At 32.8% G+C, this 24,023-nt stretch overlaps 1 protein-coding gene across 1 annotated transcript in view; it reads left to right on the forward strand.

The window, feature by feature from the left end:
• The window catches only part of side-II (sidestep II transmembrane protein), a 686,092-nt gene that overhangs the window by 500,824 nt on the left and 161,245 nt on the right, over positions 1 to 24,023 (forward strand). The window contains exons 6-7 of the mRNA XM_072533588.1: positions 3,111 to 3,255; positions 10,974 to 11,104. Of these exons, the coding sequence (XP_072389689.1) occupies positions 3,111 to 3,255; positions 10,974 to 11,104 (276 nt within the window). The remainder of the gene's footprint in view (positions 1 to 3,110; positions 3,256 to 10,973; positions 11,105 to 24,023) is intronic.

The raw sequence follows: 24,023 nt of genomic DNA on the forward strand, positions 1-24,023 counted from the left end.
TCTATGTAGCATGCGGAATAATTTTTTCGTTCCGTTTTTAATTAGTTCGTTTGGTATTCCTCCGGGTCCTTTGGCTTTTTTGTTCTTCAATGTCTTAAAGAATGTCGGAGAAGAATTTTGCAAGCCACTGCCTGGTAAGTCTGCCACTGTGCTTTAGAAACATCAAAGCCAGTGGTTTTCCCGTATGTATTACATTAAGAGCTTCCATGATTTATTCACATGTGGAAGGGTTGGAATATTTTGTTTGAGGTGGACAAGCATATTTTAAATTCTTGAGGTCATTTTTTAACTTTAACTTTGTGTTTTCAGGTTGAAGGCAACTTGTTTTGATTAGGACCGTATAATTCACTAAATATTTATTAATACTTATATGGAAAGTGGATCAGTTATCTTTCCTAAAGTTGCATATAAGGCGTGGAAACGACCTTGTAATTGGAATACTAATTCCAATTTTATTAAGATAGGACGATTCTGGTAATGAGGGAATTTGGTTATGATCTTTCTTAATGCTGGTCAGCCTTTGTCGTCAGTGATAAGAAAACAAAGATATGGATTATACTTTCTCTTTCAATCTGCAGATCTGAAAGTGGCTCTATCCATGGCGTTCAAAAGGAGGTGGATACCATATTATTTTGGTCACTCCAAAAGGGACGAGCCATTTTTGTCATTGTTAAAGAACCTCCACATGTCATGGTGACTGTTAAAATTTCTTATGAATATGGTTAGTGTTCGTAGGGTCAATATTATTCTCTTTTAGTAATTTGTGTAGAATTTGGCATTTTCCTCTAATTATGCCTTCTATATTAAATTAGCAAACTCGTACAATAGCTTCATGTTCTTTTGTGAATTGGTCTTTAGAAGATCTCTGTCTGTCTCTTTCACCTGTCGAATCAACTTGCGGGCGATACTCTCAGTGTAACTCTAAATGATACAGCTATCAAACATAACAACAACCCCAAATATCTAGGCGTCACACTTGATAGAACACTCACCTTCAAAAGTCATCTTACAAACGCAGCCGGTAAACTAAGAACAAGAAATAACTTAATATCAAAACTTGCTGGAACAACTTGGGGTGCTTCTACAGATACTCTTCGGACCTCTGCTCTAGCTTTGGTTTTTTCAGTGGCAGAATATTGTGAACCAGTATAGCTAAATAGTCCACATACAAGCACGTGTGCACATACAAAATCGATGTCCAACTTAACCAAACCATGAGAATAATCACTGGAACAATAAAACCAACGCCAGTGAGATGGCTGCCTACTCTGAGCAATATTGCTCCACCAGATCTACGCCGTACAGCAGCATTAGTGAGAGAGTACCAGAAAATTGTAGCCAACGTACAATTACCATGACATCAGGATATCCCAGACATCTCAAAAGAGTACCAGCGACTGAGATCTAGAAATCCTCCAATAAGATCTGCCCGAAAAATTGGTAATTCCTATGATATACATAGGCAATGGACAACAAGATGGATGCCAACAGTAGAATCGGACTATATTAAGATATTCACCCCAACTCAGGGTTTCATCGGATCAAATCTGCCCCGGTCCACTTGGGCAAGGCTTAATCGTATACGTACCGGATATGGTAAATGTGCTGATTCGCTGTTCAGGTGGGGTCGTGTAGAAAGTTCACAGTGCGATTGCGGACAATCTAGACAGACCATAAGCCATTGTGTTTCAGACTGCTTGAATCGTGCCTACCGTGGAAACCTCCAGGACTTCGCGGAATGTTCCCCAGAAGCAATTGAATGGCTATTTAAATTGGACATTAATATTTAGTGTCATTCATTCTATCTTTAGTGTCTAAATAAAAATAATGTATTTGTATATTTATCGTACTGTGAAAGTCCATACGCTAAATAAATAAACCACATTTCAAAGGACTTATTTATGTGTTCTTGCTTCAGTATCCAGCTTTCAAGTCCATATTGTAGTATCGAAAACACGTAGCATCTCAGTGTTCTTACTCTCAGTTCTAATCTAAGATTTTTGTTGCAGACAATTGTTTTCATTTTTACAAACGCATATCTTGCTATTTTTATCCTGGCACATATTTCTGATGTTTGGTCATTATTGTCTGAAATCCAGGTTTCTAGGTATTTGTATTTATTCCAAGGCATTCAAGATGATGTTGACGGCTTTAATGGATCATTAGACTTCGATATTGAAGACCTATCATTGTATTTTCTGTAAACGATATAACTTTTTATATGTATTAAAGCTAAGGATTTAATAAAACGTTATTTTAACACATATTTTTTATTTTGAAACATTAGATTAAGCGCCAAATCTGTCTTTTAATCCGGTATTTCGATCTTAAGTCATACATATCTTAAAAAATCATTAACGAATTAAGCGACATTTGATTGAATAACTTTTAAAATATAAATTATTTTTAAAAAATTTAAAAAACGTTAGAGTTTTTTATATTTGCAATACACTATTAAAATATAAAACTTGTCAATACTATAATTTAGAAATAGCACTAAAAACAAATTTAAAATCTTTAAACCCATTTTCTCAAAACTACATTTTGGCACTTAATCTGCTATTACATAACGCGGTCCAATTCATTAAAGACTACCTAACGCTCTCCCAAATAAACCAAAATTTATTTTTTACAAAAATCCCATTCATGTGTGAAAACAAACAAGACAAAATTATTGGCACACAAACTTTAAACTCCTATTTTGAAAAATTACCAGTTTTTGTGTTGTGCTACTATTGCATACAGCCGACGATATAATCTAAATATAAATGAAATAAATATAAAATAAAACTGTTTTTCGACACTGTTTTACATTTAAATTTTTGTCAATGGTCCTTGTTAGCGATACGTTAATATCTAAAAAGACGTAACAAGTTTTATTTATTTTTCGGTTTAATTGATTGTTGTTTTTAAATAACACAGAATAAGAAAAAGCAACTGTCAAAAATTATGAATAATTTTACCTTTGAGTAATAATATTATACAACTCTTTTCTTTATCATGTTGTATGTATTATACTGTGAAATACCTTTGAAAATCCTAATAAATCACCTACAGCCTATTTTAAAATTCAAATTAATTGGTCTCTAATTCCCCATTTATTTTTGCAGGAAGAAACACGGGAGAACGTAACAATAAGTGAGTTAAGTTTTGTACCGACGACGGAGGACGATGGAAAATCCATAACGTGCCGAGCTGAAAATCCAAACGGCACCGGCCTTTTTCTCGAGGCTTCCTGGAAAATTGACGTTGTGTGTAAGTAGGATTTCCATTTTACCCTAAGAAACGCACTTCGCACATGTTTTCTCGTGCGTAAGCTTTTCGTCACCTAGAGAATTTAAAAAAATGTCATGGGAGTTTAGGATTTTGTTTTTGAAAAGAAGATAAAATTACTTGAGATGAAAGCCCGGTACTTTTTTTTTAATATAATATATTTAATATAATATATATTATATATATATATATATATATATATATATATATATATATATATATATATATATATATATTCCAATAAAATCCAAAACTAAGATTAATATTATTACAAAAATAAACTGTCGATTGTCACTGTTCCGAGCTTTCGACATCCTCTGTAATGTCTTCTTCAGGTCTACTGGTGCACTAGTCTGGTACTGGTACATATCCAGAGAAGTAGGTAGATTGAGACCTCAGTGCCGTTTGACGGTTCTTGTATTTATATAACACGATACTGGTAAGTCACGAGTGAGGGGAGTAGGCAGATTGTGACCACGAACTCGAACGGAACCGTATTCTTCTTGATAATGGCTCCAAAATGGGTGCCGAAACGTGTATTTTTAATTCCTTAACGAGGAAATTTATTGGAACATATATATATATATATATATATATATATATATATATATATATATATATATATATATATATATATATATTGTTATGCTATTTAAATTGTATTATATTGCTTATTTAGAAAAAAATCCTGTCTATATTTATTAAATGATCTAATCTCCAATTAATCACAATAAATCAGCATTAATTAATTACAATCTCAGGCTATTTAACTTGTACTATTTACCTTTGATCGTGGATTCAAAATATTTTCCAATTGGCTTCCTAATTGGGATAGGTAATAGGACCTGAATAAAATACATAGAATTTCAACTGAACTATATGTGAGATGTCCTTTATTTTAATGAAATTTTATATAACAATCAATCCTGTAATATTTGCAATATACTAACTTTAAATATATGAGAAGTTGTTTTCTATCATGGACCCAAATGTTATTTTACATTGATTTTTAATATGTGTTATAACTAAGCTCTTTTTATAATTCTTTTTTTTTAAATGATCGCAAAATTAACTGTCTCTATTATTTATTCAATTTATTTAATTAATAAATGAAAACCACACTCCTGCTCTAATGAAAATTGACTGACCTTTCTTTCTCTGCCGTTGCAATTCTATGGCCACGCCACAAAAAAAAATCCTTTCTCTGCTTCTGCTCCTATTGTGGTCCAGATGACGTACACCTTTCTCCTATCTGTCCTTGTATCTGCAACCCAACAACTCGTGTTAGTCTATGCAGCCTCCTTTTGAGCCAATCTCCGCGCCTGTTTATAACTCCAAATGTTTCCGGCTTCGTCTGATATTAATATTCTTATACCCTTTGGTTTTTCTATCTCTCTGTACCCCGTTCCTCACACTGGTCAGCTTTTACACAGCAAATAAACACACCCGGTAAATTACGTCTTCGGGACTTCAAACCAACACAAATCACAAAGCTCCTTCCTTCGTGGACGACGAAAACTGACTAACTACCTTTTTCCTCTCTCCTATCTCATAGCCAAAACCACCACCTCCTTGCATTCAAAAATTGACCAATAAAAATCATCCACCTCTGTGACATATATCGTTACCAACCAACTCTCTCTATAAAACGTCATTCGGGTAATTCCAGAAAACAACATTCTTTAATTATTCTAACTAAATCTATCTGCTTTACAAATATTTCTTACTAATAGCTACAAACGATACCTGTTTCTCAATTCAATGTCTTTTGTTAATAAACTTTTACCGATATAATCTTTCGGGGAGAAAAACCACCGCAAATCCCGGTCTATTGTTTAAACACTTTCTATATACACTTTTATTCCGGGTAAATCCATTCCACAATAACCGACTTATTTAAATTTCTTATCGATAATATTTGAAAGTCTTGTCTCTGAGGCCTAATGAACAATTCTTCGAACAACTTAAAATTCATATTTTGTCTTATACAGGATGTTTGAAAATTTATATGCCCGTGTCTTTATGAAATATCAATAATTTTAATTTTTATTTAAGTAATAAAATTTGTATATCGGTTTTTTATTGCTTATGGACATTCAAAAGTACAACAATATATATATATATATATATATATATATATATATATATATATATATATATATATATATATATATATATATATATATATATATATATATATATATGTATATATCTAATACTTATATTACACTCATTTTCAACATTTTTCCTAAAATTCGCGCTAAATAAATTTACCTCGGACTAGTTTCGACTGAAGGTTTTGGGAATATACCTTTACCTAAAGAGATCGCTACAAAAAGGAAGAAAAACGACGTACAAGAAACTTAAATCAATTTTCTCCCGAATACAATTCCTTGGAAAGTTCCTTAGAATCTGTTCATTTCCACAAGAAACGCATTGTTTATGAAAACAGAGTATACTGTTTTAAAGGTCGTTGTTTGCACCATTTGTATCCTGGTTTTGTGCAGAATTAAACGAAAAATTAAACTTATTACTTGTTAGTTAGGTTAATTATTATGATAAATAATATTGGCAAATAATGTAGATTGCAGATCTAACTATGCATTAATAAAAAGTATGATGATTTTACCCCTTAATCTCTTGAAAAAATTGTTTTAATTAAAATTTTTTTTAAATAAAATGAGGATAAAACTTTTTAAGTAAACAATAAATCTCTATTCTAGTTTTCAAAAGTATTTCTAAAATAACAAAATTAATTTCCACGTTATTTAAGAAAAAAAAAAAGAAATAATAATAATATTAATAAGTATTAGATTAAAATATTAAAAATAAAAAAAAAATAATGATTTTGGGGACGTTTTCATTTTGACACAAATCTTTTTACAACAGAATATTTTAGTAAAAAGCTAGTTAACCCATTACCGCTGATAATAATAAATTATTGAGTTTGTTTTCTTTGCAATGTTAATAATGTACTGTTTGTAAGTAATAAAAAACTTTTTAAAATGTTTTTTCTTGCAAATTTCATTTCTGAGATATTTTGAGATAATAACTTTTGCCTTAAAGCAATGCTAGGCGCTCACCCACATGGTTTTTGTTAACAATTAGTATAAACAAAAAAAGTTTTGAGATATAGTGAAGTAGGCAACAGTAGTAAAACAGAAATAGAGATTTATTCATAAAAAAATGTAATTATGACTGGTTAATTATACAAATTTATACTGTCGAGAGTGAAACGGTATCAAACAAGAAGTACATAGTCCAGTATCATATTTTAAACGCACATCTTCTCTTTTTCTTATCTGAAATGCATTGTATCAAATGATTAATGGTGTTAAGACAAATGTCATCCGATACTCGACTGTAGACGGATGCTGTCAAGGAAGCTGATGGCCTTCCATTTCCTTTACTAAGTACACTATACGTGAGCTCTGCCTTGTTTCAAAATATTCTTCCATCCTTCTTTTTCGAGGGTCTATCTTGTCTATCTTGTTATTCCAATTTTCCTTAAATCGTCTTGGACATCGTCCAGATGCCCAAGTTTAGGTCACCCCTTTCTTCTTCTTCCGACCAGCCTATTTGGCATCAGCACCAACATGGTTATTTTAGAAGGATTACTTTTATCCATCCGCATAACTTGGCCCACCCATCTTAGTGCAAGATACCCTATTGTATTAAACTTACGCAGACGACTCATCTCATTAGGCTGCAGTACTGAATAAGAAATCATTTCACTGGATCGTTTGTTAATCTCTACTATTTCTGTCGCTAGTTTCAGCATACACAAGATTAGATCCAATTTATCTCTTGCTGCTTCCTCTGCAGTGTTTAGCAGCGCGTTGAAGGATATTCTTTCAAAAAAATGGCTATGCAAGGTGCCAGTAATTAAGTGGAATTCCGATTGCTGTATTCCACAACATCCAAGTCAGAACACAAACTGACTTGGAATACAAACTGATAAATTCCAAGTTGCCATTCCAGAGTCGCTCATTAATTATTATATAAGATTCTCTCTGTACACTCATAGTACTCATAGTACACTGCTATGACCCTCTAGGATTTCTCAATTAATCTCTCAAAAATCTCTTTAGGATCACACTATAACCGATTCCGAGTTTCTAGACAGTTGGTTCTTGTTAAGTTTAACCTAACCCAACCTAACCTGACATCATGTTCGGTTCCTTGGTACATAATCGGCAAAAAAGACGAAGTTTAAGTCAAATTACATGGGTTTTGTGATGCCAGTACTCAGGAATAAGGATGTTTGTTATATTTAAAAGCAGAATACTCTGATTTATCTGTTCCATCTAAACGTATTGCTGCAAAATCGCGTGTAGCTTCAGCGAAAAAACCTTTGACTATACCGAAACTAGAGTTGTGTGCAATGGTTCTCTTAATCAGTCTCTACACAAGACTATATGCAATAATATCTCGTTTTCTTGCGGTTTGTGACAGTATATTGTGGTCATATTCTCTGATAGCTCTCTCTTTTGCCCACTTATCTTCCAAAAAATGGTCCACCTTTGTTGCAAACAGAGTGAAAATAATCCAACACGCTTGCCCCTGCTCAAAGTGTAAGCACATAGGGTTTGAACTCAATTCCGTAGCCCTTTTACGTCGAGGCAAGCTTTCAGATCAGGCCAGATCTTTCTGGGCATCTGGACCATCATTTCTTCTAGATTGATTTAGCGAATGGTCTAAAGATAACTCGTTTGAACCTATGGTCAATCTCCATGAAAAAAAGAAAAATGTTAATGTTTTTACCAAAACTCAGAAAAATTTTCTCATCAATCTCGATTCTCATCATTCACTTAACTTGGCTAAACTATAAAAATATATGGCGTACATACGAAGTCCGAAATACTATCACTGACGCAAGGTCGATTGTTACTTAATAAGCAAATTGCTTCACTGAATCCCTTTATTGATAGATCCACATTACTTAGAGTAGGTGGTCGACTCGAGCATTCGGATATATCCTTGGATCAACGGCACCCCTTATTGCTCTCTGCTCGAAATCACTTCCATACGCTGTTGCTCACCTCAGAGCACCAACGTCTGCGACATGATGGTTCTTAAACTCCCCTGAACAATGTCCGCTTAAGATAGTGGTCCCTTGATGAACTTAGGTGTATAAAACGTACAACACACTCATCCAACGCTTGCTTTAGGTTTAATTCCATCATCTTAAACCAAATCATGGTAGATCTCCCTCGTGAACGAGTTACACCAAAAAGACCTTTCGAAAACACCGGAATAAATTTTGAAGGTCCCTTTTGCACAAAATCCGCTTTCTTGAAAAGAGCTGCTATATCCAAAGGTTACATGGCATTATTTTTATGCTTAGCTACCAAAGGAGTTTCTAATCTTACGACAGACGCTTTCGTGGCTTGTTTTAAAAGATTTATAGCTAGACGTAGTATCCCATTCATTATTAACAGTTTCAATGCAACTAATTTTGTGGGTGCCAATAATAATCTCACTCTTCTTAAGAAGCATTTCTCAACACAGCCTCATGTGTTTTACTTCCCAAAACATCACTGGGGAATTTATTACTTCTAGATCCCCACACTGTGTTAGATTGCAGGAAACCTCAATTAAAAGTACCAAGTCGTCTTGTTTTATATCACCGGTAACTCTGTAGTTACTTAATTCTGCACTATTATTACTCAAGTAGAGGCCGTTCTCATCTCTCCCCCTCTACTTCAATTGTCTACTTATTTATTAGACCTACAGTTTCTTACTTCAGGACACTTCTTATTAGGTGTTCCTTTGTTATCGTATCCAGAGGTAGATATTTCTTGCAGTGCACTCAAATTCAGCAACTCTTTTGGTAACGTTGGACGTCATATTACCTAAATCGTCTCCAAAATCGACCCAAATGGATTCACTCATCTCCTAATATCAAAGTCAACGATTTAGTATTCGTCAAAAACCTTGACTCTCCTCCCTTACACTAACCACTAGCTCAGGTGACCGAAGTATATGAAGGAAAAGATCACAACGTCCGAGAAGTTTAAGTTCGCATGAAAAGTGGAATCTTCATTCGCCCTATTACTAAGCTTATCCCCTTACCTCCTTACCTTAAGGGTGTAATTGCGTCTCTCAATTACCATAATGAAGGAAGTTCTACGTGGTTGTTGTTTTTTTGGCCTTTGGAGTAACGCATCATTTTTCACTTTGGTACCAAGTACATAATATTGCTAATTAAAAAATATATAAAATTTTTTAAAATCTACGTGGCGAAAGCACTGTATCAGTGGAAAAGAAAGTGCAGAGGAATGGGCATTGACCTGGGAGAAACTTGCCTATATACCCTACAGTTTGCAGACGATCAAGTCCTTATAGCCAACGATAAAGAAGACCTGACATATATGGCCAGAAAACTACAGGAAGAATACAAGAAGTGGGGTTTAGAACTCAATACACAAAAAACAAAATATCTCCCAATAGGCGCAGAACTATCCAACATTCAGATGGACACAACCGAAATTGCATTCTGCACTGAATATACCTACCTAGGAATTGATTTCGACACCACAGGCACAGACAATAGGGAAATTAGAAAACGAATAACCCAGGCCTGTAGAACAATTGGATGCCTTAACGGAGTTCTTTGGAGCTCAGAAATTGGTAAAAGACGAAAATACAATATATATGAATCTCTCATAAAAACCAGCTTAACCTATGGTACAGAGACATGGAGACTAACAGAAAGCAATAAAAGAAAACTCGAAGCAACAGAAATGGATTTATTTAGACGATCACTTCGAATATCTAGAGCAGACAGAATTAGAAACGATGAAATAAGAAATCGGATGGGGGTAGATGGATCACTGGCAACAGACATAGAAAGGAAACAACTTATATGGTATGGCCATGTTCAAAGAATGCCAGAAACAAGACTACCAAAAATCGCCATGAAATGGATACCACCAAATCGTAAGAAACGAGGAAGACCAAAAAGAACATGGAAGGAGGGAATAACAAAGGCAATGAGCTCCCGAGACTTGACCGAAGAACAATGGAATGATAGAAATTCGTGGAAATTAGGCATCGGACAACGACGCAAGACGTTTTGAAACCGATATATATATATATATATATATATATATATATATATATATATATATATAAAATTTTTGATTATGTCATAATTTATCTTAAATATATACAAGTGTCGGTGTAGAGTTTTAATGGATTTAAAAATTTCCACCTTTAAATAGAAGCATGAGATAGTAAGACCTTTTTATCCATCAGATAGTTGCAAATAAAAATGAAACTACATAAATACAAAAATCGAAGTCCAGATTTATAATTGATATAGCTTTTGAGAATTTCGAAGAATAATAAATTAAAATATTAAAAACCAAAAAAGTTATAGTTACTTTATAATTTCGCTAGTAATATTGATCCCACGCTCCCACTTAGAGTAAATAACTCACCACAGATTTCCTTTTATTTACATTTTATTATTTTTAATTCCCGTCATAAATAACAGCATATTCGCTGTAGTAGTATTTCAAACAACATAAATACAACCCTAAAAGCAGAGCAATAAAATTGTCATGAACCAACTGACGCATTGTCTGACACTAGTCCATTGATGATTTATGTATCTTGGGAGTTTTTCTCTATCACCTTCTCCTTCGCAGTCTCGTGGCGCTTTTGACAATGGACCTCTCTGTTTTGTGTTTCAGACCCCCCTATTGTGACGCTGTGTCTGGGGAGCACCCTCAACGCCGACGACATCAAAGAGGGCGACGACGTCTACTTCGAGTGCCACGTAACTGCCAACCCCCTTTGGAGGAAACTCACGTGGCTGCATAATGTAAGTTTTCAATAAGCATAACAACTTTTAATACATACATAATGTGTGTGATATATATACGATCCTGGATGTTTTGCCATATAATTTATGGTTTACATCAATATTAAAGAGGTGGAGTAATGTGAAATTGCACTAATACATCTTTTATTACTTTTGTGATTTTTATTTTACTCTTAAACTACATTGTAGATGTACAATTTGAAGTTGGATTATCAATTTCTAAATAAAGAAGTAAAATGTTAATGAATATTTAAAAGAACAAATAGTTTTTAAAAAAACATACATAGCTAAATTTAAAAATATAATATTTTTGAGTATTCTTGCATATCATAAACGTATATGCTCCAACTTAAAGTGCTGCTGCGGAGGAAAAAGACAAAATGTATGAGGAACTTGAACGAGAAATGGAGAATTTACCTAGAGAAGACACAATACTGGTAATGGGAGATTTTAACGCCCAAGTAGGTAAGGAAGACTACATTAACCAAGTAGCAGGTAAACACACATTACACGAAAAAACAAATGACAATGGTCAAAGATTATGTAACCTAGCAGCTAGTACCAATATGATTATCATTAGTACAAATTTCGAACATCCTAAATACCATAAAGTAACATGGATTTCCCCAGACCAAAAAACATGGTCCCAAATAGACCATATTCTGATTACAAGAAGGAAACAAACATCGGTTACGGACGTGAGAACTTACAGAGGTGCGCATGCAGACACAGATCATTTTATGGTGACTGCAAAGGTAAAACAAAAAGTCAAAAGAACTCTAAAAAACACGACAATGAAAGACAAATGGTACGTAGAAAAACTGAATGCTCCAGACATAAGGATTAAGTATGCTGATGACATGAACAAAAAACTAAAGGAACAGTGTAAATATACAAAGGATATAGAAACAGAATGGAGAAATTTAAAAAAATGTATAAATGAAACAGCGGATGTACACATAGGAATAAAAAGAAACAAAAAAAAACAAGAATGGTATAATGAAGAATGCCATAACATGCTAAAAAAGAAGATAGAAATTAGACAAATGTGGATAAGAACAAATAGACAGGATTATAGGGAAGAATACAATAGAATAAGGAATGAATGTAAGAAAAAAATAAGGAAAATTAAACGTGCCTGGTTAGATGATAAGATAAAAGAAATAGAAAAAGAAAGTAAGAACAGAAACACAAAAGCATTTTATAAGAAAATTAGCGAGCAAAACAAAACTTTTAAAGGAAAGATAAAAGGCATAAAAGATAAAAATGGAAAAGTATCAGAAAATGATGAAGAGTATAAAGAAATTTGGACTCACTATTTTAAAGAATTATTAACAGAGCAAGAAGATCAAGACCTAAATGAAAACGTAGAAGAAGAGACAATGATGTTAGGAAACCAGCTAGAAAGACCAACAAAAGAGGAAGTTGAGGAAATTATAAATAGCAGCCGTAATGGTAAATCTTCAGGATCAGACGGGATCAATATGGAACTTATAAAATATGGTGGTGAAGAATTAAAAGAAAAACTGTACAATTTAATAAAAGACATATGGGACGAAGAAAAAATGCCGGAAGAATAGAACAAAGGACAAATTATCACGATTCATAAAAAAGGAGACCAACAAATGTGTAATAACTACAGAGGACTGACGCTATTAAACACAGCATATAAAATTATGTCGACCTTAATACATCGAAGACTGACCAACGCTATGACGAATATCATAGGACACTATCAATGCGGATTTATTAAGGGAAAGTCTACAACAGATGCCATACATACAGTTAAACAAATTATGGAAAAAGCTCATGGATATAAAATAGAAATTGAACTGCTTTTTATAGATTTTCAGCAAGCATTTGATACAATAAAAAGATCAAAATTAATGGTAGCTCTGAAAGAAATGGGAATACAAAACAAATTAAGACGATTAATAAAAATGACAATGAGTAGAACTGTAGTGAGTATAAAAACTCAAGTAGGAGACACAGAAGAATTTGTCATAAATAAAGGGGTTAGACAAGGAGATTCGTTATCAGCAACCTTGTTTAATCTTGCCCTGGAATACATCGTCAGGAAAATAAACAAAGGTACCCTTAGAACTAGAGAAGGACAAATAATAGCATACGCTGACGATATTGTGCTAATAACAAAAAATAGAAAAACAATGGAAAAAATGTTAAATGAAATGGTAACAGAAGGAAAAGTAATGGGATTAAAAATAAACCAAGAAAAAACAAAAATAATGAGATTTGATAAAAACTTCGAAAACAAAAAGGTTAGACTAGGCGAATACATTTTTGAAGAAGTCGAAAAATTTAAGTACTTGGGAATATTAATAACAAACAATGGAGAAAGAGAAACAGAAATCAAAGAAAGGATTATTACAGCAAATAAGACCTTCCATGCAAATAAGAAATTACTAAAAAATAAACTATTGAGTAAGAAATCGAAAATGAAGGTATACAAAACAATAATTCGACCGACGATGATGTATGCAGCCGAAACCCTCAGCATGACAAAAAAACAAGAGGAAAACCTTAGAATACAAGAAAGAAAAATACTAAGAGCAATACTGGGACCAATAAAAATAAATGAAAATGAATTTAGACAAAGAACGAACCTTGAGCTACTGGAAGAAATTAAGGAAGATATAGTGTGTAAAATAAAACAACAAAGAGCAAAATGGCTAGGACACGTATGGAGATCAGGATCAACTACGACGATATTCTCAATATTGGAATGGACACCAGCTGGCAAAAGAAGACGTGGAAGACCAAGATCTACATGGTTACAAGAAGTTGTAAATGATCTCAACAAGGCGGGCATACGACAGTGGAAAGGAAAAACCAGAGATAGGACACAATGGAGAAAAATAACTGAGAAAATTAAATAAGGAACATGAGGACTGATCTACCTCAAAACATAGATCTAGAGAGCGTAAGCGGCGTAACCCCTAAAGGGGTGTTTAGCCACATATATATATATATTCTTGCATATCAGGCTTTTTGTATAACTTGAGAAATATCTAATTACTTGTTTTCCAAAGCAGTGTTTACCATACTTTTTGAGATCGGGGAACCCTTTTGACAAAAACTTTATTTGGTAACCCCCTTATCTTGTCATACCCATTTCATTCGCCATATATGGTACATTTAAAAATGATTGATAGCACAAATTTTATAAAGTAGAATCGTTTTAGCCTGTCGCATAAGTAATAAAAGTGTCTGTTCAGATTTGCCTCAGGTAGTCAGCGGTTCTCAAATTAAAAATGTACGGTTTTCTTAATTTGATAATACGACATTAGGAATTTTTTTAATAAAATAACTTTGTATTATGTTTTATAATAATTGAATATCATAATGTAAATTAATAAACATTGAGTATGAAATATACAGAGTCATTCACGTAACATGTTGGTTAAACGTTTTCAAAGTTCTGGTCGTCACTGGTTTCTGCAAACTTGGAATAATGGGTTATGCAAAGCATTCTTCATTTTTTAAATATTTGCATTCTTCTAGCACTTCCGGTTGTACCTGAAGTCGCCATTAAGTTTCTTATTTTAAATAGAAACTGTGCTTTTTGTTATTTTTTTTTAGAATTTACGTAAAATTCTGGATCGATTTTTATTGGGACACCATTCTCGAAAAAAATAGCCGTTTTTGAGATATTTAAAGTTTTTGAAAAATTTTTCATATTACACATGCAACTTCAAAAATTAATATTGTGAATAATATTTATGCTAAAAAAACAACAATTATTTTTCAGCGTGTACTAAACTCTATTTTTATTGAAGCATAAAAAAATTTGCCAATGTTAATACTGGGTGTTCAAAATTTTGTATTATATTTTTATTTTTATATATTTTATAAATATATCTATAAAAATATATATCTATATAGAACAAAGACTTATTCCTACTTCCCACACACATCTTCCCAAACACACCGAGGTAGGTTGTCCTTCTGCGGTACAACCAGCCCCGGCTTTCCTCCGCCCCCTGGTCTACGGAGCCAGGTCTCGACTATTTCGCGGTATCCCCCGTCAGGCAATGGGAGATTTACGTATATTTACATTTAAGTGGTAGGTTAGCCCATTTGGCTTTATCACTACCGGTCAAAGCAATTGTTTGGCGATCTAATGATGGTTGTGTGTACCGATACTTGCTTTCCCTTTTCTGCACCAAGTGCACTCGAAAGCGAGCAAGCATCGAATCCTTTCATCCGTCGTCTAATACCCAGTCATGTCCTTAATCTACCTTACTTGCTAATCTAATTTTTTTGGTGCTTGCATTCAAGAGCGTCGTGCCTCCGGCTGTCTCCTGCATGCGGTTTTTGTTTTATTTTATTTTTTTTTGTGGTTGGTACCCTTCTGTGTTAATTTTTCTATCTACGTCTTAATCTATGGACAGGTATCATCACTATCTGACTCATCCGATTCATCTGAATTTTCATCATTACGAATAATTAAAGGTCTTACTTCATCAATAACTTGTTCTATTTCATATGACTCTAATTTTTTTTTCAGTTTGCTCAATACATTTCCGCCATTGTTCCTCATTGACTTGGTTTAATGCATCTTGCCAGAGTTGTAAAACGCTGGCTTCGTCGGTGGTCTTACATGCATGTTTATCATAGTAGTTTTTAGTGATGCCCCACACCAATTCAATTGGATTGTAATGGCAGTGATATGGTGGTAGTCTTAGGACCTCATGACCATATTTTAGTGCCATTTGGTGAACGACAATTTTTTTTTCAGTAATGTGTTCTTTGAACTTATTTAATAATTCAGCTTTTAAAACTAGATGTTCGTGTTCTATAGTTTTCTCCGACAGACACTTTCTTATGTCTTCTTTTTTCCAGCTGCTTGTGATAAACTTGTCCTCCTCTCTGGTGTGATACGAAGCATTGTCTAAGACTATTAATGACGGTTTTTCCAGATTTTTTAATAATTTTTCCTTAAACCAATGTTCAAAAATATCGGCGTTCATATTTCCGTGGTAATCACCAGTTTTTTTTGTCGAAGAAAATATAAGACTAGCATTGGGTATAAAACCTACCGTATTTCCTGCATGCAATATAATATATCTGTTGCCATTACTCGCACTAGTACTCGTATAGCATTTGGTAGAATCATCTTGCCAGGATGATTTGGTATTATTTCCTTTCGCAAAAATCCACGTTTCGTCAAGAAACGCAAATTGTCTGGCAAATTCGAAATTCTTGTTTTTTAAATAGTTTCTTATAAATTTCCACCTTTTTTCAAAAACATTGGACAGCTCGCACAACACTTTACGATTATTGGTTTTTTTTGTATCTAAAACCCATAGCTTTTAATACTTGGGATAAACTGGTCAAACCCATATCACAAAGTTCTCTGTCTTTTATTTTTTGAATAAGTGTCTTTCTTGTAACATGTTCTTTTGCTTTGTACATGTCATAAATGATATTTCTGATTGAGATTTTAATACCTCATGGCAAATCGAGGGTTTTTGGATGCAAACGAATCCTTTTATTTTCCTTACTTAACTCCTCCTCACTCATTTTGCGCAATCTTTGCAAGGTCCGTTCTAAAATTCCACAAGCTGCACTTGCTGCCAGTACTGATGTAATTGGTTTCATGTTGATTTTTTCTAAAGTAAAATAATTTTCCACTTTCAACACAATTCGACGCTCACTCGGAGATAAAAACTTATATTTAGGTGTTCTATCGTTTTCTTATACGTTATCCATTGTCACTATTGAAAACCGGCGATCGTTAAATACTAATAGCAAGATTTTTCGGAGCTCTCTGAATATATTCACGAGGGGGCGGGGCCTCGGTGGCAGGGCGCGTCGGTGATTGGCCGATGAGTCCGACTCCGCAGACTGTTTACTATTTTTGCAAATATAATAACTAAAATTATCCAGTTATGTGACCGCAAGGAATTGATGCACTTCTCGAGACAATTTTATTTGAAATAAAATTATAATAAGTTTTTTCAATAAATTATCATCACAAAGCATCCAATTTGCGTTTTTTCACGATTTATAAAAGAATTGTTTTGGTAGCGCTGATTTATCCTAAAATACTACAGCCTACCAGTAGGAGGTTCGGTACCACAAAGCAGGTAGAAAAAGGAAAGCATAACAGAGTGGCTGTAACTAGAGTCATAAATTATTTTTCGGGCGTCAATCCGAAATACGACAGGGTAAAACGACTTCACTATAGCTAAGGTCTAAATACAGGGTTAGTCAATACAGAAAAATATAATAGTTAATGCCTTCTTATCTGAATGTTTACTCAACTTTAATATGACCACCTTAAAAAACCTTAAATACAATACATCATAATATACTCCGGTCAATATAGATATTTAAAATAACAAAAATTACCGAAAAGCCAAATATTATTGGTGAGCTGGGGTTTACCATTACAAATAAAGTTTTACAAATCTCCTTCGATTGTATGTATGCTAGAAAAGTTATTCGGGGTGAAAGTTTTGAGGTTTGAGGAAATATTTGAGGTTTTTTGGATTACTTTGGAAACAGTTTTACCAAAAAAACCTTAAGCCAAAGTTGTAGATCTTAAATATCTCTATAATGATGGTCTTTATGATTTTTTTCCTAAGAGTTACCATTCCTGTGATATCGCTATTAAAAGAGTCACAATATACATGTAATACACACATTTCCCATATTTCCACGTCACCTAGGAGGTAGTGCACTTGTGTACACTTGTATTTTTTTTCCGTGGTTTCCCCTGTAGGCCTACTTCACTAACTGTCATAAAACTTTTAGGATAATTTAAGTGAAAAATACCTGTCAAAATCTAGATATTACCTTATTATTGTATGTGGAAAGATAATGGCACGGAATTAAGTCCATTTGTCACAGAAAGTTGTATACAGATCTTTTCTTATAATATAAATACAGAGTTTTATACTATTTTACTAGAATTTACTAGAAGTTCTGAGGTGTTTCTATTGGCAGTTAACAAAATGTGTGATAGATTTAATGGAAGATATTTCAATCATCGGATTTTTTTTAATGTTTTTTGCAACCGAAGAATATATGGTTTAGATCTCCATAAGAGTTCTGATCACAACTACAGGCCGATGACTGTATAATGCCCAGCTTAGCAAAGTGCGATTAAAATCGCGCATGATTTGTTTTAAGTCGAAAAACACTTGCCGAAAAGAATTTTGAAGTGGAATAGTTGAAAATCTATTGGGGTGGAGATGGTAGGGTTGGATGTATTTTAAAATACGTATTTTGTGAGTTTTCTACAACGTTTTCTCACTGTCGTTTCCATTTTAACATTATTTTATTTTTTATTAAATTAGAGACGTCTGGTGATGTACAAATATTACAATGATCTCCGTTTTGTACTGCCTTCTTGGCCAAACTATAAGCTTTTTTATTACCTAGTATATCTATATGACCCTATATGATGTTTGACCCATACAAATGTTATATTTAAATCTGCTATCAATTTTTTTAAATTGAATAATATAGGACATTTCATTCTTTCAAATTTTATGCTTTTTATTGACTCCAAGGCTGACTTAGAATCAGTTAGTAAAACTACCTCTCGTAAATTATTTGATATTAACCAAGTAATGTCCTTTAAATTTTCTATAAGTTCAGCAGTATATATATGCTACATTCTTCTTCTTAGAGTGCCATATCCCTACGGAACGTCGGCGACTACCATGCTTATAATATTTTTATACTGATCTCGGTCTTGCGCTACGTGTAGCAATTGGTCCGCTGTCAAACCTGTCCACTGCCGCAAATTCCTCAACCAAGAGAGTTTCTTCCGTCCTATCAATTTCTTTCCTTTAATTTTACCGTTGAGAATTAGCCGAAGGAACTCATATTATCTTGGTCCTCTGATCATATGTCCAAGATATTCTAGTTTACGCCTCTTAATAATATTTAATAGAGTTCGTTGATGTCCCATTCTTCGAAGAACTTCTTCGTTTCTGGTTCTGCTAGTCCATGGAATTTTTAGTATCCTTCGATACAACCACATCTCAAACGCCTCGATTTTATTCATGATATCGGCGTTTAAAGTCCAAGTTTCACATCCATACAAAAGTACAGACCACATATGCTACATATTGGTGGTAATTTAAACATAAATGATTGTTTTGTATTTTGAATAAAAACTTCACAACCAACTCCGTCTTTTGTTTTGGATCCATCTGTATAAATAAATATCTTATTGACTAATCCACCCAATATAGATTTTAAAAGGGTATGGTTTATATGATCATATTCTGTATAATCGGGTATTATAACTCTGTGTGGTTTTATTAGTGATCCAAAAGGTACAGTATATATAAGCAATTTTTTATTTTTACTAAAAGAAATGTGATCAGCATTCGTCTCAACAAAAGCATCTGCAAGTGGAGGAGAATTTTTTATTTTCCAATAGCGGTTTGTTAAGTCTTCTTTTGCAATATTACTTAATTTGTTGATCATGTTTGACTCAAGGGATAATGTTTTAGTCATGTTTTAAAATATATTTTTGTGATAACAGCTGTCAACGCAAGTCCAAAGGTAATTCATTACACTCTGCCAGTATTGCTTTCACCGGTGATGATACCATCCCACCGATGCAAGTTCTAAGACATTTATATTGAACTCTGTTTATTTTGTTTAGATTGGTATTACAAGAGAATCCGTATAAACAACATCCATAGTCAATGATAGAACGCACGTTGGCTCTATAAAACAATAGAGCTATACCAGGAGCTCCCAACTTTGATTTGTTACACAACTAATTAAATTACTGATATACCTTAATATTGATATTGATAATTGACATTGATTATTGGGTTAACTATTGCTTTGAATTCTTTCGATATTTGAATCAGATTCATACTCTTAAAAGTTTACTTCAGCAGTCAAGTGTTTTTCGATTTATTCTTCTTTCTTTTGCTGGATGTTCATAAATTGTTTAAATGTAACTGAGCCATTGGTCTCTTCATTAAAATTACAGGAATTTTCCTCCATTATACTCAACTGGACATTTGAGCAACACTGACCTAGACAATTGGTACCCACTGAAAAATACAGCAATTGGACTATTTTAGAGCCACATTTGGCACTAGAACCTTTTTTGCAATTGCAAAAAATAGTGTTAAGGAATTTTTCTAAAGCAGGCGAAAGTAAACTTTTAATCGTTTCCAGAGTATAATCTATCAATGACCAACCTTATTCTTCTGGGTTCAGTTAATTGCCTAGCCCTGTTTGAACTTGATAGTATACCAGACTTCTCTGTAACAATAATTCTACTGTCATACTTCAATTTTTATAGTTCTGTGATCTAAAGCCGGATAAACTAATAATACTTATATGGCAGAATGAATTGGTACTAGGCAAGTGGCTAAAGGGAATTATATGTCCGTTACTACATAAAAAGGGTGATCAACTGGAGTGTAAGAACTATAGAGGTATCATTCTTTTACAAACAATGTACTATTTAAAAGACTTAAACATTTTACAAAGGATATTTTTGGTTAAAATCAATGCGAACTTACTGCTGAAAAGTCAACTATACATCAAATTCAAGTGAATTAGGACTTGTGGTAAACGAGGAAAAAACCAAATATAATGTGGGTGTCTAAAAACTTCCGAAATAGATAAAAGAGATATCAAATTAATGACCATACCTTCAGATTTTTGGAGAATTCAGATATCTTGGATCGCAATAGCAAACAGAACTATTCACGGTCTCCAAAAACATTAAAAAAAAAAACGGGTGTGGCAGTCCAGTGGGACTGCCGGTAGAAGTTATACTTCTATACACGCGTTCGCTGTTAAAAATTTAATGGGAGTCAATCTTCACAACCATTGCATATATGTAATGCTATAGGTAAGAGAGAGAAGAAAGAGAAACAGAATTAGGTATATAGGTATATGGTGCATCGGTTGCTGTATGTTAACAACATGTGACTTGTAATAGGAGGATTTCATCAAAATATAACTATATTTTGATGAAAATGTATATTTTTATTTTCATTATGTATGAAAGGAGATAAATGCAAAGAAAAAATTTTTACACATACTCTGCAGTAAAATTTATTATTTATTTTGTTATTAATATAAAAATACAATACAATACACTGCAACATAATTTAATATAATAATACAATACAAATTAAAATGCAATAGTCATAAGTATTTAAAAATGACAATATACATAACTTACTTACGCATATGTTCAATATACGCATATAACTTCAAAAACTGAGCAATGAATCGCTGTTGTAAAATTTTATTCTAAATTCCATTAAAACTTTATGAAATCGTTATTTTTTATATAGGTAAACAAAAGTATCATTCTCAATCCTAACAATTTTTTTTGGAGCGGGTTAGGAGAGGAGTATTTTTTATATACACCTGTTTGTAAAAATTTGTTCAAAATACATTTTATTGTTTTAAACACAGGAATTAATATTTTTAAATATTTTTTAACAAAAAAAAAAAATTGCCTCACCATGACATGTTAGCACATTGTCATGACCAGAATTTGAACCTGGGTTACCACGGCCACAACGTGGGATCGGAACAACTAGTCCACTAGACAATCACGGTTAATTAGGCGATGTGTATTACGATTATAGTTCGAATATTTTAAAACTTTAACCTAAGATTTCATTAAAAACAAATTTAGGTCAGTTGTTTACAAAAAAAAAACAATGTACTTAATATTAATTTAATATACCATTTTATATTAATAAGTACGCTAATAATTAAAAATAAAGTAATCAATCAGTGGAAATAATAACAAATAGATGTTTCCTATTCTAAAAATGCTAAGATATTAAATAAACATTATTCATTAGTATTTAAAAATGACAATAGGTATACATAACTTAACATAACTTCTTTCTTCGATAATTAATACATTAGATTAGATACCAGCAAGGTTTTGTTAAAAAATATTTTGAGTGTTCCACTATTAAAACCTGAGTTATTAAAATATGTTAAAAGTATAATGAATTCTATATAAAGTAACTTTGCAATTAACCGAGGTAAAGTTAGAGTATAGTATTTCGCACAAAAATAAATTTCTTGGCACTTACAGTAGCGAAAAATGACAAAGTTCGAAAAATGCTTCCTTTGAGAAGAACTAACTCTGAACCTTTTGATGCACTATTTCGTTTATCCACGTAAAAGATAAAGTTTCCTGTGAACTTAAAATCAGCCAATACACCCACGCATTCATTTCCGAGGCAATTTCCTTATAAATAAAGATCAGTCTGGAAATCGTGTTAGTAATGGAAAAACCACGTGAGAAGTTTCTATCAAGATCTTTTCTACAACTTCTCACTTTTAAATAGAAATAGAGATTTTTCTTCAATTTATACATGATACTAAGTTCAACAGCATTGCAGTCATAAAAGTTAACGACTGTGTGATAAGATCAATTTTTAAAAAATGTAGCTTTTATTAATACAAAATTTTATGTACGGAATTTAGTAGGTCAGGCAGATTATTTTTGAGACCAAAAAATAGTAACAGGATGATACCTCTTAAAAAAGTAAGAACATGGTAAAACAAAAATTAAAAGAACTATAATTTACGGACAATCTGAGGTCGGGATGTGAAAGGGAATTTTAAGGGTAAAAATGATTTATCACAATTTTTGACATAACTACAAATCCTTTAAAAATATTAAATAGCAGAGTAGTAGGTTATATAAAGATCTACGACTGAAATTAAAATAACTTTAATAAGTTTTTGCTAATTTTTTTTTTCACGAAATTTGGTTTAAACTCCATTTTTAAATATTCAAATACACTTTTCACTTAAATATTAAGTTTTTGCCTTTATATTGATTTAATTTTATTAAAATATTCCAATTTTAAATCGAAAGTTCTCATGTCAAAATAAAATGTGTTATTTTATAAAATTTTAAGCTGTTTTTTTTTTTAATTATTTGTAATATGGTTACTCGAAAAATGTAAAATTTTCAGGTTACATTAAAAAGCGAAAAAATTAACAAATGTAGATGTAGAATGGTAAAGTTTTAGTTTTAAACATGCTCTCACATTCTGAAGCATTTGCGTGATTAGTCAGCATTCGTTAAAGTATTGCTTGTCAAATTTAACGTGATACTTGGCCAATTTGAAATTAGGCTCCACCCACGATGCGCATTCGACCACAACACAATTCGTCCTTATTACTTCTTGGCCCTTCGAAGTGCAAGGTACTTGTATAGTCTGCGACAAAGTTTTTTTTTTATTTTACTTATGTTTAAAGTTACTGTGTGTTGAAGAAATATCGTATTACAATAGATTTGACTTTTTAAATAATTATTGTTAAGTATTTTAAATTATAAACATGGATTTTCATTTAAAATTGGAAGGCAAAAACTTTAGGGGAGTTGCTTCCTTAGCAACGGGAGAAAGTATAGCCACTATAAAATGGATCTCTCGTGAAATGAAAAATATAGGAGAAGGTGCTTCTACATCATTTTCGACGCCTAACACAAGAATGAGATCTGCCCCAAAGTCCAACTTGGTTTTCCAAAATCCAACCGATTTTGACAAAGGTTTACTTCGGCGTATAATAATAAATTATTATGTCACGGAAAAACGAGTTCTTACATTTCGACATAACAAAAAAAATAATGAAGACAGTATTTATACAGGGTCGCATTAAACTTTGAGAAAAGTGATGAGAGATATGGGATTTCGATGGAAGAAAGCGAAGAATAACAGGAAAATCCTAATGGAAAAACCCGATATACAAGTGCTCCGGAGGAAGTTTCTCAGAAATATTAAACAAGATAGGGAAGAAAATCGGCCCATAATTTACATGGATGAAACTTATATTCATTCCTCTCATACCCATGACAGATACTGGGGAGACAATACCACCGAAGGTTTGCACAAGCCAGTGTCCAAAGGGCAAATAAATG

The sequence above is a fragment of the Diabrotica undecimpunctata genome, chromosome 5, assembly GCF_040954645.1.
Source record: "Diabrotica undecimpunctata isolate CICGRU chromosome 5, icDiaUnde3, whole genome shotgun sequence".
Lineage (NCBI taxonomy): Eukaryota > Metazoa > Arthropoda > Insecta > Coleoptera > Chrysomelidae > Diabrotica > Diabrotica undecimpunctata.